We start from the raw sequence: 22513 nt of genomic DNA, 5'->3' as shown, positions 1-22513 counted from the left end.
CTCTCCTCTTCAGAGTCTTCTTTTTCAGTCTTACAAAGAGCTGAAGGTTTGCGTTTTGGAGGAGACCCTTGTGCCAGTGAGTTCCTCCTGAACTTGGTCCTGAGTTTTAATTGTTCTAAAATTTTTGAAAAACCATTGTTCTTTGTATGTTACTTTGAGCTAAAATATATAGGATATGTGTTCCATTTTCTAATTCTTTGTCATCTTACATCTCTGAAATTATTATTGCATTGCAGCATTGTAGTTATATTTCATGAACATATAATTTGTAAAATGCTGTAAGAAGGAATCAATACTGTGGCAGAAAAGCAGTGTAGATTAAAAATGTTGGCTGTGGTCAGATACAAAGCCATTTAATGTTTTCCAGAGAGAGAGAAGAGCAGATAAAGGAAAATGCTTCATCACTACTTCAGTACTTAGTGTTTATGGGTAAATGAATGTTCAAACAACAGGATAAGGAATTGCACACTAATACACGGAGCTCAAAGATAATGTATGCTGAGGTAAATGCCATCAATGATTCGTCAGACAAGACAATCTTCATCTCTATTCAGCCAGCCTGGCTCCTGTCTGCTATATATACAGCAATGTACTACAATGATTACTGTGCCTTCAGATAACAGAATAGAGATCTGAGAATTAAAGGATTTCACGTTTACTGCTGAAACACAAACAGCTGGTTCTGTAAGTATTACAAGTTCTGTAATACTTATAGAATGGTTCTTTTCTTTTCTTTATGCGCTTACCAAAGATCTGTGAACATAAATACTGTCATGTGAAAATGAAGTAAAAACCATTTAGAATTTTGCCTCAATAACTTAGAAATTAAATAACAGCAATCGTCATCAGGGGAGTTGAATTGATAATCTCTATCCTGGTCTGTCCAAGGCTCTAATCAGTGTATGACTGATGCTAAACAATAGCCTTTTTTCAGTCTTAGCTCAGAGGCAAATAAATTAATGGCTAAGAAGCCTGAGACCCTTTAAGCATTAACTTTGATGCAGAGTCAAAATATTTCAGCTAAGCAATATTGCTTTTGTTGCCTTAAATGAATATCAAAAGTGTTCATAATGTGCAAAATATGAAATAAAAATAACTTTATTAAGTTTGTCATTTAGATCTAGATGCTCTTAGAAGCTAATAACCTTAGGACTTGGAGAAAACCAGATTTACCTCAAAATGAGAAAAATTGAAAAAAATACTTAGAATCATAGAATCATAGAATTGTAAGGGTTGGAAGGGATCTTGAAGATCATCTAGTTCAAACCCCCCTGCCATGAGCAGGGACATCTTCCACTAGACCAGGTCGCTCAAAGCCCCATCCAACCTGGCCTTGAACACTGCTGGGGAGGGGGCATCCACAGCTTGTCTGCGCAACCTGTGCCAGTGTTTCACCACCCTCATGATGAAGCATTTGTTCCTAATATCTAATCTAAACCTGGCCCTTTGCCACCCATAGAAGAACTGATGACCAAAATTATTCTTCTACATCAAACACTGTCTAACACCCAGGTATTTAGTATTTCTCGTAGGCATTCCTCACGTCTACAGTACTATTGAACATACCATTATGACCTGTTACAGAATGGTGACGTTCAGAAATTAGCTGCTTAAAATCTGACCTTCTTGTCTTTCTGTCCTTTGACTTACTGTTTTTGAAAAGCCAAAGCCTCTTTTCAGGGTGGTTCTCACCTTGGTGATATCGAGGTGCATCACCATCTGAATTTTATAAACCTAGCTAAAGTTCTTTATTAACCACGACATGCAGTGGTAGCATTGTGCAATGAAGTTTAGAAGAATTCTTTTCATGCACAGCCATTTATTCTTGTTTTCCAACTAAATATTAACTAAAAAGTGTTCTTGTCTTGTTTATCCTAATACTGTAAAGCCTTCACTGTTCTTGTTTTGTGCATTACTGTTTTCTTAAATCTTTGTTGTGTTGGAGACGTGTGTTACAACATTTTCTTATGACACCCTGATGTGTATTATGACATTTTCTTCTGACACCCTCACCAGCTTAAAACTATTAGTCACTTCTGCATTTTTCAGTCTTTAGGGAGCACATCTTTGACAAATCACACTTGCACCCAGCAGTTCTGCTTTCAGCCCATAAATACAGCCATTTCTTGTATGTAAAAACATCTATCCGTACACTATGCCTTAGGCTGCTGTAGGCCACAGTGACCGTCAGACTATTTGAGACTTGAGAGCAATCATTTGACTTTCCACGAATACATCTGAACCCATATGGTACTGAATGACATTTGTGTAAAGCCTGGTATTGTACGAAGTTAAAATATCACTAGGATATTCAATAGCCATTCAGTTTTGGTGGTCTGGACTAATTTTTCAGCCGTTACTCTTCCACTGGTCTAGAATGTGCATTTGAACTTTTATGTGCGTTTCAGGGTTTCATTCATTTTCTTTTCTCTGTAAACTCTGGGTTTATTCTCTAAGATCAAGTTCAGGCTCGTTAGTGTCACTAGAAATTTTAGAACAGTGAGAACACATAAAAACAACAGAGAAGAGAACCATCCCAAATCTGTATTCATCCTGTAAACTTCTTTTACTGTTAATTTCCAGTATTTCTATAGTAAAACTCACTGTGCACTGCATGTTTAAGGTAATTGTTATAGACCATATGTGTGCAAACAAGTAGAGCTAACTTTTATTTAGATTTATTTTGCTCTACAGCAGTGGTGGACAAAGAATGGTTTGGAGCAAGGATAATAGGGGCTCTGAAAATGAGGGGAAATAAAAGAACCTTTTTCCTTTTTTATCTGCAGTGAAAGTATATCCTAGATTCCAGGTCAACCATAAGAATTTTCATTTTTATATCGTGTCTTGAAACATGGCACTTGGTTTAGGTTCTGTTTCTCCTTTTTTTTTTCTAATACATATATAGGTTTAGAAACTGCAAATGGCACATCTTTCATATTAACTTCTGTTTTTTTCTGCTGCCTTTTCTTTATTTTTAACTTCATTAGTGTTTAAAAGTAAGCTTGCCAAATTTCTATCTTCCTGTGCTGCTTGTCACGGTAAGCAGAAATGGGAAGAGGAAGGTCATGATTCTAAAATAGTATAATTGCTATTAAAATAGTAGGAAGAAAATTCATTAAAGGTTGCTGCTTTCTTCTTCCCCAACCCTACACATTTAGATTAAATATCACATTGCCTGCAAGGCTGTCATTTGATTGAATTTATCCAGGAGTGGAACACTTCCCCTTCTGAAAATGAGTCTAGATTTCAGTGTTAGTCATATACACCATATTTAATAATTGCTAAAACAATCAGGTATAAAAATTATATCCATTTATACTTAAAAACAAAAGATGGATGTTGTTCTAAATATCAGGACTTTCTTCCAGTTTTATTTACAGTTGAGCTAATCACGATTCAGTTGAGTGCCTTGACTGGATTTCTTTGGTGAACAGCTGGTGCTGATGTCCACTCTGGTTTTAAATACTCTCAAATGATGAAACATTTGTCATTTCTCACTCCTAGCTTCATGGATTAAATCTGGTGTAATATCAACAGGCTGTAGAATAAGTATACAAGAAAAACAGAAAAAAAAGTCAACTTTGAAAGAATGGTTTCATGCCTTTTAAAAGACTTTTTTGTTTGACAAATAAGAGGTATAAATTTAAACAGATAACATATTGAAGGCTGGTTTTCTTCCATGAGAGGTTCTGTTTTGTATCAGTATAGAAAATTTCTGCACACATTTATTCAAATATTAAAGCCTGCTTCAAAAAGTTGGCTTTTTGAAGGTTTGGAGTGGGGTAGAAGGAGAGCTTAATTTGGTTTTGTGTGACTTGTGTTGCTTGGAAATGGGTTTGTATCAAACTGGAAATGCCATTCTTATGTGAGAATAAGGATAGGAATATGGGGTTTTGTGTGGTCTGGCTAGTACAGTCTACACGTGAAAAAGTGTAATGGAAAATCTGGACATACTGTGAGTGGTTTTCACACTTCGTAAGTTTAGCCATCTGTGGCAGATGATCTATTCTGCATGTTTGTTGTCAGGTTCAGTTACAGTCCTTTAAAAAGGGAGAGGGATGGGTTGGCTTAGAAGCTTCTGGAGAGAGATTGCTCCTGACCTGGAGGCACCTGAGCATATTTTAGGGAGAGTTCTCATGCTTCAGAAAAAGAGGGGTGGAAGGAGAGGGGAAACAAAAACGTTTCAGGCAGAAGTTCAGGGAGATACTGAGAAACTGCAGAGAAGAGAGAGGAGTGGACTCACAACCCGAGCTGATGGAGAAAGCGACATGTCCAGCTGGGACAGAGGGAATTATGCAGAATTTGCTGCAGACCAGAAAGCTGGTGAGTTGTTGGAACAGAGTGAAGCCTGGAAGCCAGGCGTCAGTGACCAAAGAGGGTTTCACAAATCTCCTTTTGTTTCTACTCTGCCTCTAATAGTGTGTAATGCTGGGATTTTGACAACTGTGTAACCACCGTGAAGAACTATTGGTCATTACACAACTTGAAATGCCTTACAGAGCTGTACATGGTACAAAAGCGGAGTAAGAAGTATGTTTTTTCTGCAATAGAATGTGTTGCATTGGTAAATTTTAAGGCACTTTTTTGGAAAGAGGGGGAAGGACATTTGAGGCAGGCTGTTCTGTGGGTGCACAGCAGTATGGATGAAGTCAGGGCTGAGCAGAAAAGACAGAGAAGGCTTAGCTGTAATGCTTATAGGAAGGCCTGAATTAAGCAGTTAGGCACTTGGTGAGTTTGTCTAATCCGTGCCTTTTACAGCAGCAGTTACATGACCATTGTTTGCCAGCATGAGCTACATTATAGAGAAAGTGATTAATCAGGTCTCTGCTCACTCTGCTACCTTTAATCTTAGACCAGGGAAGCAAATCGTCATGAGCGCAGGATAAAATAAATGCTGCCTGAACGATCAAATTGAGCTGTGCCCTGAGCCTTTGATTGCTGAGGAGAGGTGTCATTTCTGCAGAACTGCAGAGGTGGTGAGATTCCGGCTAGGAAAAAAGGATTAAAACTCTTCTACAAAGCAGATCCCAAATGAGGACCCAAAAACAGGAATTCAAACTGCTGCAGTAGCTAGGAGTGAGACAGACCTATTCTGTCTTGAGACATTTACAGGTGACATCTATGTTACATGTGGCCATTTCTACAGTGAGTAAGAGAAACAGATGTGATTATGGAGGGAGCTGAAGAAAAATTGCACTTTCTTTCAGTTCAGTAGTCTGGAGGACTAGCTCAGATTAGCTCTGTACATTATGTCTGTGCTTGGGCAGATGAATCCTCATTCTTGCGAATAAACATGGGCTGTGGCACAGCATGTGGAGTCTCCTCAGCTACCACTCTTTGGAGGAAGTCGGTAGTGCAGGAGACAGAAAAAGCCAAGATTTTCTCACACTTTTTTTGTTTGGTTGTTTTTTTTCTGTAAAACAAGATTAATATTTCCTTTCTTTAAGAGATAGAGTGGGTTTTGGTGATTTTTTTTTTTTTACTGTAGCTGAAAGTTTGCAAAGTAATCTGATATCAGTAGCAAACAGATGGTGTTAATTCAGCATATGCCTATCTGACTAAGAAGTATAAACTGTTCTGATTTTTTATCACCAATATCTTCTGACCAGGATTCTCAGATTGCAAAGGAGGAGAATTTAAAGTATGCTCTCGTTGACTGGGAAAAGACTGTATAATCCAGTAAAATTTTCCATAGATGAGATCCGAGTTACAAATAAAATTTATTATTCTGACGGAGTGGATTTACATGTAGTGATTTGTGTGTTACATGATGAGAAACAGTGTATTATGAATTACTATCAGTAAATGAGCCCTTGCTAAGGATGTTGCATTATGTGCAAAGAGATTTATTCCAAGGGCTTCATCATTCTGAGATGAAGATGATTGGTGTCTTTTTCTACGGCCACAAATAACTTCATGATCAACTAATTCCAAAGTTAATAATTAATACTTGGCTGCAATAGTCTTTACTATAACAATTTTGCATTACCAGTGGCAGAATCGCATTGCCTCTGTATCAGAACATGTTACTGAGGTACAGTTCTGTGCGTTAGTTAGTTCAATCTAAACCCAGGCTGTACTGGAGACAGGGCGCATCATGTGTAAACAATATTTGTATCTTAACCAAGCACAGGCATCGACCATCTGCTTCACAGTACTTTTGGTAACTTTCCACAGGTTAGGCTGAGAAGTTCTGAGTATCTACAGTTCTGTATTTATCTAAAATGCCTCTTAGACTGTCAATGAAACAATAGGGGGAAAAGAAGAGGTAATGATTGATTACGAAACACTAATTATGTTATAGTGTGGTACACAATGTAATAGTATAGTACATAGAATTATAGAATGGTTTGGGTTGGAAGGGACCTTATAGATCATCAAGCTCCAATCCCCTTTCCAAGGGCAGGGACACCTTCCACTAGACCAGGTTGCTCAAAGACCCATCCAACCTGGCCTTTAACACTTCCAGGGAAGGGGCATCCACACCTTCTCCAAGCGACCTATTCCAGCACCTCACCACCCTCATAGAAAATAATTTCTTTATTATATCTAACCTAAATCTACCCTATTTTAGTTTAAAGCCATTACATAGTCACCATGAATCTACAGACTTTGTCTTTGTTAAGCACCTACCTCAGAGCAATTCTAGTTTTGCCATTAGTGTTTCTCCAGACAGTAAATCTTTCATTTCTACAATTTGCTGCTATGCTATACATAGAGTTCTGTGTACTTTATCCTCTCTTTTGTTATTTATTTTGTAATCTTGTGGGTTGTCAAAGCAGAGTATGCTTCAGAAACCCATGCTTCAGAAACATCCTCTTCAGAAACTTTCCTGAGTCCTGAGGAGGATAACATCCAGATAAGTCCATTCATTTGGGTCCTTTTTTCTTTTAAACAGAAATTGGACTACCTTCTTAAAATTCATAAATAATTTAAAAATGAGGAAAGATTTTAGTTCACAGACAAAAGTATTTATTCTGAATTCTTTATAACGTTCAGGCTTCAGTCCTGGACTAGGGCTATAGTATTATAGCACTCAGAGTATTAAATGGAGTTGGTAGTGAAAACACAGTATTGTAGCAGTGGGAGAATAGTATTTTCTTTCTGTGAAGAACCTTGGTAGTTTTTAATATGCTGGTATATAATAAACTACTAACGAATATTTAACATATTTCAGTGCAAAGCATGTAAAGACAAATATTTAGTAAGCATCAGTAGGTATTGCCCTCGTAGCAGTATTTCCGGCAATGTCTTCAGGCTGTTTATAGCAAAGTGTGAAATCCATATTTGTCACTCAAAGAAGAGATTCTGACTATGTTTTTCTGTTTTGAGGACAGAGTTTTTCCCTTCCCCTCTCCTTTCCCCTTCCCCCTTCCTTTTCCCTGTTTCCCCCCCTTTTTTTTATTTTACAGAGATTGAATAGTGGGAAAAATATTGCGCCCATTTGGTAGAGAGATTTCAGTGCAGAAGCAGTATTCAACGCTGACAATTTGACTCTTTCTGTTAGCTTGACAGATGCCCATTGTCTGAATCAATCTGCCAGATATTTTTTCCCCATTGTAAAATAACTGAGATACGTAATTCTATATACACAACATAATTTGACAGCGGATCCCTTGTATAAGCTTGTATCCCAGAACACTTTCTAAAGATAAGTAATATGATTACAAAGATAAATAGCAAAGAATAGCAGAGGCAAAAAGAAATTAATAATAAAAAAGAAAATAATTGTTTTCAGGTGAGTTTTAAAGATAATGTCACTGTATGAGGTAGCCAGAAACTCTCCCTTTTGTATAAGGCTTAAGCTATGGAACAAAGAAAATTGCGAAGAATATTGAATTGCAGTAGGCGGAATGGGTAAAGGGACTGCTGTGTCTCCAGTGAGCAGAAAAAGCAAACAGTATACATATTGTTTGTAGATATAAGCTAAGGAAAGTACAGCATAAGCTTTCGAATAATGTGTGTGTTGTCTAAAATCGGTTAAATGCACACATGGAGTATTGTTCCAGTTACACTATTTAAAGTCAAAGTTTCAAAACACTGGGTTTCATTCTTCTCACAAACTGATTTTCCGCTGATGTATTTCTGCTGATTTAAACTGCTATTCCTAATTTTTACCAGTCTAAACTGAGGAGGGAATTGCCTTGTTGCCCTTATCGACAAAAGTTGTCAGTCCTGTTCCAAATGAATCAGAAATCCATTGCTCTGTGCAAAACTATCTCTTCTGTGCAAACGACTAAGAACAGCTATTATGTCTACTCACATATAGCAGATCAAATGTAGGTTTAGATCCCTTTGAAAATCATTGTACAAAGGCCACATCTGTCTGTAGTTTGCATATCAAATTACCATTTAAATTCTCCTTTCTCCCCCTGAGATCAAAAGAAGCATATGGCCTTTTAAGTGTTTAACTGAGGAAAGAAGTTGATATCTCATGTCATGTCAGCTGTTAGGAAGTTCACTGTGCTGTTCGCCTTGCATTTGAAGTGAAAATGGCAATTTCAAACAATTTCACAGAGAAAATGAAAGGAGCAAGAGGATGGAAAGTACAGAAGTGCTCATCTGAGAAATGAGTGACTCTGACATGAATGAAAGCAAAAAAACTCTGAAAAATGCCTATTGCTTTCGAATAGACTATTTCTAAAAATTTTATATTGATTTTTGACAGAACAGAAATTTATCTGTACAGACCCTCCGAAGGAATGAAAAAAAAAGAAAACAACCCAGTGAGAAAATCAGTCTGACTGGCATCTCAGTGCTGCTGTGTAGTGATTTAGAAACTAGTTTTCTGCCTGACTGCTCAGTCCCCACAGCAAAACACTTGCAGAAAAGAAAAAGACAAGAGTTACATTAAAGGAAAAGAGTTACCTTAAAGGAAAACTCTAGTATATTACTCATGAAGCAGAGTATTTGACTGCCAAATTTGCCAAGGCTGAATTCAGCCCGTCAAATTCATGTTCCACTCCCCTTGCCAGCAATGGCTCATGGGGCAAGGCAGTACAGGTTGGCTGATAGGGCTTTACTGATGGTTGTAATTTGTTCAGAGCATGTATTGCTCCATTCTCAGCAGTGGTGATTAGACTAGCTTTTATAAATACATGTTTTAATACTTTTTCCTTACCATGCATGATTCATCTGCTTCCCTTTACCTATTGGGCTTCAGAGATGGGTTCCCACACTCTATGGTTCTTCATATTGTAAAAGTGACCCTGTATCATCCTTAGACAGTGGAGAGAAGTTTATCAATATTCTTGCTCTAATAATGGCTACCAAGCATTAACGAAGCTGGTCCCACATAACAGATATTAAGTCTGGACAGTCCACAAAAACTTACACAAGAAACTATTACTGTGCACAGGACAAGCTACAAAATGTTGTCCAATATGTCTCTCTGCATCCTAGAAGAAGATGCAGTTAAGGATTCCATACTTACAACAAAGTAATCTAATATTAGTGTATTATGTTATTATCTTTTGGAATTAGGTTTCATTCACAAGCAATTTTAAAGATACTGTTAAATTAATGAAAGTTCCTTAATGAACGATAACTGATTTTCATAGATTCTTTGAAGTAAATTAAATGTTTAAAATAATAAATTGCCAAAATTTCTAATTGTCTTACTGATACAATACAACAACATATACTGTGATACCGAGTAACACATACCAACCCTTTAGAAGCAGAACGCCTTCAATTACAGCAGTACTTTTTACTGTGCATTTTGGGGGTTTGAAGGGGTTGCATTTGGGGAGATTTCTGATACAAGAAAAGTCTTAATTGTGAGAGCTGGAACACAGAGAGCTACAGCACAGGCTTCACCTTCCAGCCCATCACTACTTTAGTAACCTACACTGGTCCCCACCTAAAGTGACCTCTTTTCTTGATGGGAGAGTGATTTCTGTCCCTCTATTGCTTGACATCTTTTCTAGATGCAAACAATTTTGCTCCCAGTAATTTCATTTAACACATCAACGTGCATCTCTCAAACCAATGCTACCCATGAGTTTGCTAAGCAAGCTTATTGACTGCATACTCCTTGTTTGAAGGCAAAAAACACCATTTGCATTGTTTTTCTGGTAATCAGGGTACAGCCAACTTTCTGCTGACATTTCAATTCTATTGAAAGCCAAGATCAGATGCTTCAGGAAAACTTAACCTGCAGAGAGTAAGGTTTTGGTACTCTAGAGTGTAGAAGAGGCTTTCCACCATGCTGTTGAGTCTTCAGAGGATTGTGGCAGAGGAGTGGCTTCAGCTATGATCCACTTTACCTTTGCTTTTACATAGCATCACAGATTGTAGGTAGTCTAACATCACTCTCTCCGTTACACAGACAATTTAGTGGTGGCAAACTCTAATAATGATGGTGTCATTACAATTGTAATTGGTTTGAGTATATGCGTATATGTATACGAATTGTAGATATTATTTGCAGGATTTGTCCCTGCTTATACCAAAAATATATATATAAATACAGGTGTATTTTGTCAACTCTAAAGAGGACAGAGGAAGCTTAAGAGTTTTTGTGTTGTAATCACAGAAAATGTTAAAAGAACAATGAATAATGAGGGTTACATATTTGCTATTAGAATCCAGAATATGCAAGAACTATGTGAGACCGTATGCCCAAGTGTGAAAGCTCAGTTCTTTGAGCAAATGAAGCTAACATCCAAGCATGGCTAGATGAATAGAGAGAGAAGAAGATGCAAGAGCAGCACTATATAATATTCAAATAAATTTAGTTGAGAAGAGGAGAAAGATTGAATAACTTAGAATCAAACACACAGTTTAGAGGTAGAAATTTATCACAGATCTCCTGAGCCGTTCAGTCCCCCAAAGTAAACTATCTCTTTAAAACAGTTAAAAAGCAGTGAAACATGTGAGTATTTCCTAGTGCTTGAGTGATTCTTGTAGTGGGTTGGAGTCTTTCTGGCCTCGTCAGCAATGCCATTAAATTGGAGGAGGCAAAAATGGGTAGAAAACATATTTTCACAGAGATTCACAAGGAGTAGGATGGTCATCTCAAAGGAATTATTCTAAAGTCACCACACAGTTTAACAGGGTTCACAAGGCTTTGTTGAGATGACCTCTGAAAATTAAAACACGGGACATAAAGCCTGTCAAGACTAATGTGTATTGGCAAGGCAGAAAAGGAAGGTTTTGCTTAATCTGTTTGCACGCAACCTTCAGCTTACAGTTGTGAGTTCCTCACTGTGATGTTATCTTGTTATTGAACTTCAAGATTGAGGAGTGCATTCTTCTATCTTTATTATCAAAATGTTGTTAAGCTTAAAAATTGATCGAGGAGGGGGAAGACTGTTTTCCTCAGTTCTTTAATCTGTAGAATTGGGGAGAACATATCTGTAGCTTTATCTCAAGCACAAGCTTTGGACTTATTTTAGCAAGGTCAGCTTTGCCTCAGAAGCGGATCTTATTACTGTTACGTCCATCCTGAAGGGAGGTCCCAGAGTAGCATGAAATTCTCCCCAGATGCAAGGGTCAGCAATAAAGTGAAAACATTGTTAAGGTTGTCATGGAGAAACAAGAAGCAGAATAAGTTACTTCTAGTTCTTGAAATTTACAGTCAGCATTTAGAGTGATCATTTGCTACACACAGAATGATTTTTAAAAATTAATGAGAGTGATATTAGATAGCTAGAAGCCAATGGGTTAGAATGAAGAAGATGGAAAATATGATAAAATATGATAGAAAAAGTCATCGCTTAGTCAGAGAGCCTGCTAAGCTCACCTGTCTGACATCAAACCTAACCTTTAACCGGTAATTGTAAGGCTTAAGAATGCTTGCCTGTATTTGATAGGCTTTTTATTTGGCTCCAGACTAGTCTTATGAAGGTTTCTGCCCCGTCCTTCCTTTAAACCTAAAATGAGCATAGCATTACATATGTATTATGGGTACCAAAACTACAGGGATAGGTCTAAACAGCGCACTTACTCCTTTCCTCTCCCCGTTCTTTGTGACAAAGAGATGAGAATTTAGTGAAGCCCTAGCTTGTCTTTCTTCCTTGCTAGTTAACAAATTCAAAGGAAATGGAAAAACTAAATTTAAAGAGTACTGCCAAAATACTGCAGTTGAACTTCTCTTGAGTATACTAGTGCAGTGCCCAGGTAGCATGCTAACATAATTGCTGATGAGAATATCGAGAAAGAAGACAAAAACCCACACATTTTATCACAGTACTAAAATATCACATTTATTTTTTCTTATCCCAATGTAAATATCAAGTAAAAAAATAAGATTTGCCTTTTGTGAGAATAGCAGCTGAGAACTAGAGGTTATCAACACTTTTTCGAAAGCAAGTGCTACATCTTCCTGTAGTGTCGATTACTCTGAGCTTCTTTATTATGTAGACAAGGATATAAAAAAAGATATGGGTTTTTTTGATAAAATACATTATAAGCTGACGCTGGAATTTTTTCATCCTCCACTTAACTGTCATCTGAAAATAATAATTCCGTAAAGTATGATAGATATTTTAATGAGTGTGTTGTTAAGAGCTCTTCTGCTATACCAGTGACCATCTGTGACTGCTTCACCATCTGTGATTGCTATTTCAGTTTGGGAGGGAGAAATAACAGTGGTATTGGACAGAATTTACAATATAAATTAATAGCCAACTAGACCTAGTGTAGATTATTAATTTGTCTTTGATTAGAAGTACAGACTGAGCAAGAGAAAATTGGTTTCTTTGATTTGTTGGCACAACATGGGTTTGGGAAATGGCCATGAGAAGCTGAAAACAAAATTAAATAGCATTTATTGAAATCTGAAACATGAAAAAGTTGATGGAATTTAGATGAAGAGGATGAAAAGAGCTTAAATGGCACTTGAAAAGGTAGTGAAAGTTTCTTTAAAAAGCCATGACAAATAATGAGTTGATTACTGTAATTGCTAAGGTTAGGTAATAGGGGAGCAGCAAAAGAGGGTTGTAAACACTTTTTAAAAACTTTTACAATTTGTTTACAATATATTAGAATAAACAGAGAAGATAGTGATTTATAAACTCTTAATTAAAATTAATCTTGTTGACATCTGAGTGAAGTAGCTTTTATTTCAGAAGAAATTCCATTTTTAATTAGTATCAGTTAATGCTTGCTAAAGTGCTGTGCTTGCCTGCAGAGGCAGAAGACTCAAGTTCCTTAATATTCTTTTTACTTCTGTTATTAAACTGTGCTAAAGTGTTTCCATATTTTGCTATTAACATGGCTGCATTCTGTAACGGCTGTGGTGATTATTTTTAGTGCATGTGTATAGATCAATCCCTTTTCCTTTACTACAGCAAGATTTACAAGAAGCTACTGGGGAGATAGGATACAATTTCCATATAATTCAAATCCCACTTCTTAACGTATCTACATTGTGTGGGAGAGTAAATTTACTTCAAAACTAAAAATAACCTTTCAAAAACCCTAGTAATTTAGGGTGCAATTTAGATTGCGTCTAACCAGTTGTGTTGCTTACTTTCCTAGCTGATGAAGAGACATAGGCACCTCCAAAATATGACTCATCAGCTTAAGGTAGATATTTCTTCCAGGTCAGGGTCAATCACCCTTCTACCATTAACTGTGGGGAAGTCTGGACATGTGGACTGAGCTAGATCCCTATATTTTGAAACTGTTTAATTTTTTTTAAGTTTTAAACTGTAGCTTTGGAACTGGAACAAATTTCATATGAGAAAGCCTTCAATGAAGTGAAGAAAGCTAGCACCACTTTTGTAAACCACAAGACTCTTCCCTGAAAATATATATGTAGCAGCAGAGAGCAGGCAAAAATGATAAGGTGGACTAAGATCTACCTGTTATTCCAAGTGTATTGTCACTAGAATGTCGTGCTTTGGTGTCTGGATTTCAGTACACGTTGTGGCTGCTCAGTATGCACTCAGTATCTGGCTCAGAGACTTTTGATCAATTATACAGATTATACATGTATTTATATATGAATATGTATATATGTGCATTTATAATTGTACGTATATTTTTTCTGTTAAATGTTATATAAGAGGAAGGTGTGTTGGTCTATATATATATTCCCCTCCCACACACACGTGCATTGTATATTTATGTATAAGTATACGGAGATAAAAAAAAAAACTGAAATGACAGTCAATTCCATTTTAAGAAGATAAAGTAGATTTTTCAGTCTTAGGCTAAACAAAGTCCTAGTGAGTGCTTATTTTGCATTAGTTTACTTATTTTCCTGACCTTTAGCAGACTGCCAGCATTTTTTCAGGCTGTCTTCTGCTGCTTTTTTGCAGATACCACAAGCTTCCTCTCCATTAGAGAAATTAGGTGGTTAAGATACAAAGCCGTACCATGAAAAAAATTTAAACAGCTTGTGATTAATTTGCGATCAAAGCCTGCAGAATAGTGATTCAGTCTTGTTTCTTCTGTTGCAGACAAAAGGTTCTTCAAGCATAACTCCATCCGGCACTCAAAAGAAGGTGAAGAGGACTCTGCCCAATCCACCTCCAGAGGAAACAACGGCAGGAACTCAGTCATCATATACTTCTGTGGGATCAGTTTCACGCAGAAGGATTTGTAGGACCAACACTATGGCCAGAGCCAAAATTCTTCAGGATATAGACAGGGAATTGGATCTGGTTGAACGTGAATCAGCCAAACTTAGGAAGAAGCAAGCAGAGCTAGATGAGGAGGAAAAAGAAATAGATGCCAAGCTGAGATACTTGGAAATGGGCATTAATAGGAGGAAAGAAGCCTTATTAAAAGAAAGAGAAAAGAGAGAGCGTGCCTATCTCCAAGGAGTAGCAGAAGAACGTGATTATATGTCAGACAGTGAAGTTAATAATACCAGGTCAACCAGAATAGAAACTCAACACGGCTTGGAAAGACCACGTACTGCACCCCAAACAGAATTTAACCAGTTTATGCCACCACAAACCCAGCCAGAAACACAGTTTGCCCCTGCTACAAGCCCATATGCTCAATATCAGTATTCATCTCCTGCTCTGCCTACTCAAGCACCAACTCAGTTCACACAGCAGTCACATTACCAACAACAGCAGCCTTTGTATCACCAGCAGGTTTCACCCTATCAGACCCAGTCAACTTTCCAAACAGGAGCTACTATGTCCTTTACTCCACAGGCTCAACCTTCACCCTCTCAACAGCCATCATACCAACTCCCATCACAGATGATGGTGATACCGCCAAAGCCAAGACAAACTACATTATATTTGGAGCCTAAGATCACAACAAACTATGATGTAATTCGCAATCAGCCTCTCATGATAGCACCAGTTTCAACTGACAATAATTATGCAGTTTCCCAGCTGGGCAGTAAATACTCTACCTTGGACTTAAGGATAGGACTAGATGAGAGAAACAGCATAGCAAGCAGTCCTATATCAAGCATATCTGCAGATTCATTCTATGCAGATATAGACCACCACAATACACCCCGAAATTACGTGCTGATTGATGATATAGGAGAACTTACTAAAGGAACAGGAGCACTTGGTTCCAGTTTTAGCCTCCATGAGAAAGATCTGACCAAAACAGATCGACTGCTTCGCACAACTGAGGCCAGGAGAGCACAAGAAGTGTCAGACTTCCTAGCACCACTGCAGACTTCTTCTAGGTTACATTCTTATGTTAAAGCTGATGAAGACCCAATGGAGGACCCTTATGAGCTCAAACTTCTAAAACACCAGATAAAACAAGAGTTCCGTAGAGGTGCAGAAAGTCTGGATCATCTGGCTGGCCTGTCACAGTATTACCATGCGGAGGGCAGCTACAGGCATTTTCCAAGATCTGAGAAATATAGCATAGGTAGGCTTACTCTTGAGAAACAGGCTGCTAAGCAGCTCCCAGCAGCCCTCCTTTACCAGAAGCAGTCAAAACACAAGAAAGCTTTGATAGACCCCAAACTAACAAAGTTTTCACCTATCCAAGAAAGCAGAGACCTTGAGCCTGACTATTCAAGCTATATGACTTCTAGCACTTCAACACTTGGGGGAATTACTACTAGGGCAAGGCTTCTTCAGGATGATATCACTTTTGGCCTTAGAAAAAACATCACTGACCAACAGAAATACATGGGGCAGCCACTGACTTCGTCCATTGGAGCAGGCCTTGGGACTGCACTAGTTCCAACAATGAGATCCACATTACAAGATGAAGCAGACAAGTCTTATAGCAGTGGTAGTAGATCTAGGCCCTCATCTAGACCATCCTCAGTTTACGGGCTTGATTTGTCATTGAAAAGGGATTCTTCCAGTTCTTCTTTAAGACTGAAAGCCCAAGAATCTGAACCCTTAGATGTTTCCTTTAGCCATGCAGCACCTTCTGGAAGAACTAAACCCACTAGTTTACCTATTAGCCAAAGCAGGGGGAGGATCCCAATAGTAGCACAGAACTCAGAGGAAGAGAGCCCACTAAGTCCTGTTGGCCAGCCGATGGGAATGGCAAGAGCAGCAGCTGGACCCTTGCCACCAATATCTGCAGATACCAGGGACCAGTTTGGATCAAGCCATTCGTTACCTGAGGTCCAGCAACATATGAGGGAGGAGTCACGGACTCGAGGCTATGATCGAGATATAGCCTTCATCATGGATGACTTCCAACATGCCATGTCAGACAGTGAAGGTAAATTAGGCCTCAGACTGGTATCTTACTATCACAATGCAAATCCTCATTTCTATGCATGTGTCTAATTTTTGTTATACTTCAAAGACTTGTTCTTTTTTCTGTTCTTTGGTGCAGCTTCTGTGTATCTTCTTTTTGGGGGGTTGATTTGTTACATTTCATTTGATTTTTTTTTTTTTACCCTAATAGCAGTTTCTGAGTGGTGTTAAGCTTCCCTAGCATGTTCAATATATTGTTGTTGATTTGCTTTACTTTTGGTTTGCTTGTGGATTTTCCTTTTCACTTGTTGTCCACTTTTCTGTGTATGATGCTGGGTAGAATATTCCATGTGCATTACAGACCCTACCATCAGTCTTTATATGGAGCCCTCTCCGGTGACTGTGAATCATTGAATTTCTTTGCAATAGTTTTTGTTGGGATTTGGAAATAATCTCCAAAATCTCTAAAAAAATTATAGCAATTTTATTTGCATGAAATTTCACGATAGATTTCAAGAGCTGGTAATTCCATCTCCTGATGCACCACTTTAGATCTGTGTTTACGTAGAAATAGTATGATCATTAAGTACATATTGTATATTAGAACCATATAGAGCTTAACGTGATAGAAAAATAATGTTCTACATATGGTTTGTTGAAAGCATCCTGTCATGTGGACTTCTGTGCATTCAGAATTGTGATGATGTAAGATAATTTGTCATCTGGATGGTGCAAGACAATCTCATCCTTCAATAAACTTGCATCAAGTATTCTAGTTCTATTGATGAATTATGCAGCGTAGCTGGTTTTATATGCACCCCGTACAATACGTCTGCCAAATAAGCACAAGAGTTTATCTCTCTTAGGTTCATGAAAGGAACCTTTCTCATGTATTATAAATGGTGCAATTAAAAATGTTTCTTCTGAATAAGTACAGCAGAATGTTAAAGCTGATGTTGAGTACTAAATAATTGAAAATTTTGTATCAGTTTTATTTGAGTCAGTTCAGACTTAATATATTCTAAATTGTTTAAAATTCATAAAGAGAGCTTGAAAGAAAATGAAATTAATATATTCAAAATTGTATGCACTCCCTTCACTTTTTCTTATGTGTATTTACTGCACAATAAAAGAGACTTTGCATGCGCTATATTGTCTGTAAATGGCAATGATTGTCTCAAAAGATGCATTTGCATGATTATGAAGTAGTGTGGTTTATTTTTCAGGTTTATATTAACAAAGTTCATTATTGCATTATTGCGTTTTTACGTATGCTAAATGTTTCATAAGCATTAGAAAACGGAATCTGTTTGCTTTCCTGATACTACAATATATTCATGGGTTTTGTTCTGTAAGTTTCTTTTATTTGCAACCTTACATATTTACAACACTCTCATGAAATCTGTGTTCCAGGAGAGGTTCAGCATTATCAGCTTTTTTGATTTTTGTCAGAAGTTTAAGTATTTTCACTGTTCTTAAATTCTTAGCACACAGAGTCATATATTTAAATCTGAAGGCGGTTGAGAGGAACTCCCCAAGTTACGACTCATATCATTCTTCTTAAATAAGTAGAAGTTATCTTGTCTCAAATTGTGACTTGTAAGGATCATTCTAGGGTCACATTGTGAAAGACAGGATTTTGCCTCCTGAAAACTAAGGAGAACCAAACTGAACAAAAAAAAGCCTATTTGGTGCTATTCTACCTCCTATAAACAGGTCACAGCGAATTATATTTCCGCACTAAAGTGCATTATATTTCTGTTATATACTTGTACAAGGCATGCCTGTTCCATTTTAGGCTGAACATGTTTTTGGTTTTAAATTAGTCTCTGATTAGTTACACTCTTTCAGAAGTATTCGAACTCAATTCACATGCTACTTATTAGATTGATATGACCCTGAATACCAGGGCTTCCACTTTTCAGCAATATTTTTCCGGTTTCTATCAAGCTTTTGTTTCTTCACAAATAGCTTATTTTTGCACCATTTGATGTAATGTCTTGAGAAATCAAAACACTTCATAATGTTATTTTCAAATATACTAACAGCAAGTAACTTGAATTGACAATAACTCATATAATTTGGATGTAAGATAAAAAATGTTCCAAAAAAGCAAGAAAGTAATTCTTCAGAAAGCTAAGGCCTTATTTTCTCCAGACTGCACTTTCCTCTGTAGTGCCCTGACAGTGGATAGCTGTTCTGGCGTGTTGCATCCAGACTTTTAACACAATTTGCTTTGCTTTTTTTTTTTTTTTTAACAACTGCTGCATGGTGTTGATGACAGTTCATTAAAGGATATCAGTCTTAAACACTATCTTAGGAAAACTCTTCTTGTGCTAAAGCTTGAATTTTCATCTTTAGAGACTTTTACTAATGAAAGTAAGTCATGGTATTAAATTTAAATTATTTTTCTTCAGTTCAAATTGAGAAATGTGCTTGACTTCTGTTCATTTTTTTTGTAAGTCACATTCCATAACAAATACCAGAAGAGAATACAAATAGGACATGAGGCCAAACCTTGTTTTTCACGAAGTACACCTGCATATTCTAACAAATTTTAAAGCTATGCTTCAGCACATGAATAGTACCTACACTAGCATTCTAAACTTCACACAGGTTAAAAACATGGCTTGAGTGTCAGAAGAGCACAACAACCAGAGGTTCCCATTGAAAATAAATAGTGTTCTGAGCTTTTGAAACAGCTGGTATTTGCTCAGGGTGTCAAGTGCCATGAAAACTCTGATCCAGCAAATAGCTCTTTATTAACCCCAAAGCTGCCACAGTTTCCACAAACTTAAGTCGATGCTGATTTTCAAGGAAGCTGAAATAGCGCTCAATTCTATGAATGTAGAGTGCCTGCTGGTCAGCTGAGTAGATATAAAATGTACCTTTTCTCACCTAAAAGATTTTTTTGTCTTTTATGTGCTAATTTGTTAATTTTACCATAGAGTTCAGAAGTTTAAAATTGAAGTATGAAGATATCAAGATATCAACACAGCTGACCCCTTGTGATTTTTCATCTGTGAGATTGAGAGCGGTGACGATTAGTTCTCTGCTCAATTTTCTTGTATTCCACAGCCTGGAGTTCAATCTCACCTTGTTAAAGTGTGTGCGATTAACAGCATGAGACCTTATTGACTCCAGAAGGAGTCATTTTGCAGGTGGAACCATCAGGCTGCATATTGTTCGTCTTACAAAAACACCCAAGTGTCCTCTAAGACTGTCAGTGATTCATCTTGGCTGTTCTCAGTTTTCTGGCTGAAACAAATCCCAACTAATCCAGCCAAAATCAGTCGTGTGTGTGTACATATGAGTGCAGCGTGTGTGTGTCTATGTACGCATACATATGTAGCTTTTTTAATTTCATATAAAATACACACATTCATCACAGTTTGATAAAAAAGTAGGCTGCTATGAACTACAGTATGGGATTCTGTCTATGTGGTAGCTTTTCAGAAGAAATCCAACAAAAATTATTTCAACTGAGGCAGGAGGAGAAAAAAAAATCCTTCTTTCTTCTGCTGAGCTAACAACACAGTTTGCGATAGACAGCATTAGTATGTGGGGTCAGAAAAATGCACCAGGTTCTTCATCTAAGCTTCAGGAAGAAGTTCTGTCAGGATGAGTCACGATCCAGCCTGGCACGTGCAGGCACTACTCGACTGGCATAAATGCGTAAAGAATAACGGATTTGCTTATTAAATCATAATAGTTTATTGAGAGCAATTAATCAATATTTAATCACTAACTAGGCAAGAATCAACCTTTAATAATGTTTCTATTTAATTCATATATGCTGATCTAAATAATATTTTCAAACTATCTCATTTGTGCATAGTTAGGAAGGAAGAGACTGCATAGTAACCAAGATTAAGAATTGTCCAAAGCCCTAATATAATACAGGATGTTGGTTTTACCACACACAGCATGTAATTTTTCAAAAATCATGCATATATATTATTCCTCTTTTTTGAGAAATTTAATGAAATGGTAAGGAACAAAAAACTTGGGATTTTTTTCCTCCCATTAAACTTTTTTCCGATTATGTGTTAAACCAACAAGATTATTTTTACTTTAACAACCAGATAGAGGATATTATGCACACTACTACCATGTTTCATTTAAAATTCTCTTCTGTGTCATGGAACAATTGCATTCATTCTTGTTACTATAGCAACAACTTACCTTATTTAAGGTTTGCAATTTCTGTTGGTCTTACAGAAACAAATATTGTCTTTCTTTGAATTCCAAACTTATCTTGCTTATTAAAGCATAAAATTCAAACTTTCATTACATTCTAATTAGCCACACATTGTTTTGGTTTACACTGATGAGCAACATAGATGGAAATCTGTATGTTGTGTAGTGAAAATGTTATTAAACACATAGGACTGATTCTGATCCAAATGGAGTGAAACCTCTGTCAGTTGACCCAGTAGTCAGTAGGCGTAAATATGTGTATTTGCAAAACTAATTTCAATGAAACAGTGTTATTTGATCCCAAAAGGGTATCAATAGATTTTGTACAGATTTCAAACTGTTCTAAATATAAGAACATTAGTCTTACAGAATTATTGCAGAGAGAAAATTCTTGCTAACTTTCCACACACAAAGAAGGTTCATACTGCAAGATCGGGGGATGGAATTCAAAATGAGGACCTTGCAATATTTCTGCTTAGAATTACAAAGACTATAGATTGCTTCATATCTTCTTTGATTTGGGATGATACTGATTTCATAAAGGAGTCTCAGTTGTCTTATAAATAGTTTGAGATTATTTTCCAAAATATTTTGAACAATATTCAGTTCAGAAGTTTGGGAATTAGTGGTGGCTGGGTTTTGAGGGCTGTTTTGGGGGGGTGGTTTTGTTTTTTTCCTAGACTATTGCAAAATAACTGGCTGGACTCATTTTTTTCATGAAACATTTTAGAAATGTGTTAAGTTTGCAGTGTATTTCTGGGCTGCCAGAAGGAGGGAAAGGGCTATAGCACTTGACAGTGGGTTTCTTCTGGTATTTCATATCCACAGTTTTGACATAAACAGGATCTTCTCACTTTTCTTTACCACTTACAGCTAAATTATGCCTGACTTCAATGTCTCTGGTCTTGCCTGTAACTTTGCTTTAGCTGCATGGCCAGTTAGTAACCACTATGCATGTTTGCTATGCACATTGTTGCCCTTTGCCCAGCACCGGATCAGAACATTTGACCTGTCCTTGGTTTTCAAAGCCTATCATCTCCGTCGTGAAGAAACAGATTGGTTTGACAAGCCCAGGGAGTCTCGTTTGGAGAATGGACATGGCCTCGACAGAAGGCTGCCAGAGAAGTTGTCCCACTCTCGACCACCAAGTCAACACCAAGATCAAGTAAGCTGTCAAGTAAGCTGTGCCTTTAGTTTTATAAATGTTTGACAGTTTAATCATATCATCCAATAGTGTAGGGACTACAGGATTAACCAAATTCCAGCTACATTCAGCTGAAATGATGTTGAACCTGTATTTGTCATCAGTACTTGATGATGAAACTAGAGTAACATCCGTCTGCAATTCATTATTAATTTTGCAGGTTGTCTTTTGATTTTTGAAACATATCTGAAAGGAGTTAATCTCCTAATCAGAACTATCTGTACATTAGCTATTCCTACTAAAGAAAAAAAAGAAAAAGAAAGGAAACACTCCCCCTTTACCTGATCAGCTTTATTCCATCCAAATTCAAGCCCCTTCTTTTAGTAGTTTAAGGAAAAGACTTCCTTCATCCTGTTGAGACATGTTCCCACTTTTAGTTGATCAGTATACTCCCAACAGTCTGTGATCAATTAAAAAATAAATCAGCAAGACTTTGTCTGTCTAATAATTAGAAGGTTTCATTTATTATAGTGAGAAAGAAAAATACCATATTCTGCTTTTCAAGCTTGCC

General features: G+C 37.1%; 1 protein-coding gene across 12 annotated transcripts in view; it reads left to right on the top strand.

Annotated features, from left to right (window-relative positions):
* PCLO (piccolo presynaptic cytomatrix protein) overlaps nt 1-22513 on the top strand; it is a 400793-nt gene that overhangs the window by 218433 nt on the left and 159847 nt on the right. For 11 of the 12 annotated variants that reach the window (XM_075428596.1, XM_075428594.1, XM_075428598.1 and 8 more), the window contains exons 7-8: nt 14412-16620; nt 21827-21975. In XM_075428596.1, coding sequence (XP_075284711.1) covers nt 14412-16620; nt 21827-21975 — 2358 coding nt within the window. The remainder of the gene's footprint in view (nt 1-14411; nt 16621-21826; nt 21976-22513) is intronic. The other variant, XM_075428595.1, reaches the window with a different exon arrangement.

This window comes from Opisthocomus hoazin, chromosome 8, assembly GCF_030867145.1.
Source record: "Opisthocomus hoazin isolate bOpiHoa1 chromosome 8, bOpiHoa1.hap1, whole genome shotgun sequence".
NCBI classification, from domain to species: Eukaryota; Metazoa; Chordata; class Aves; order Opisthocomiformes; family Opisthocomidae; genus Opisthocomus; species Opisthocomus hoazin.
The sequence above is the reverse complement of the archived record's forward strand: the minus strand, read 5'-3'. Positions and strand labels throughout refer to the sequence as shown.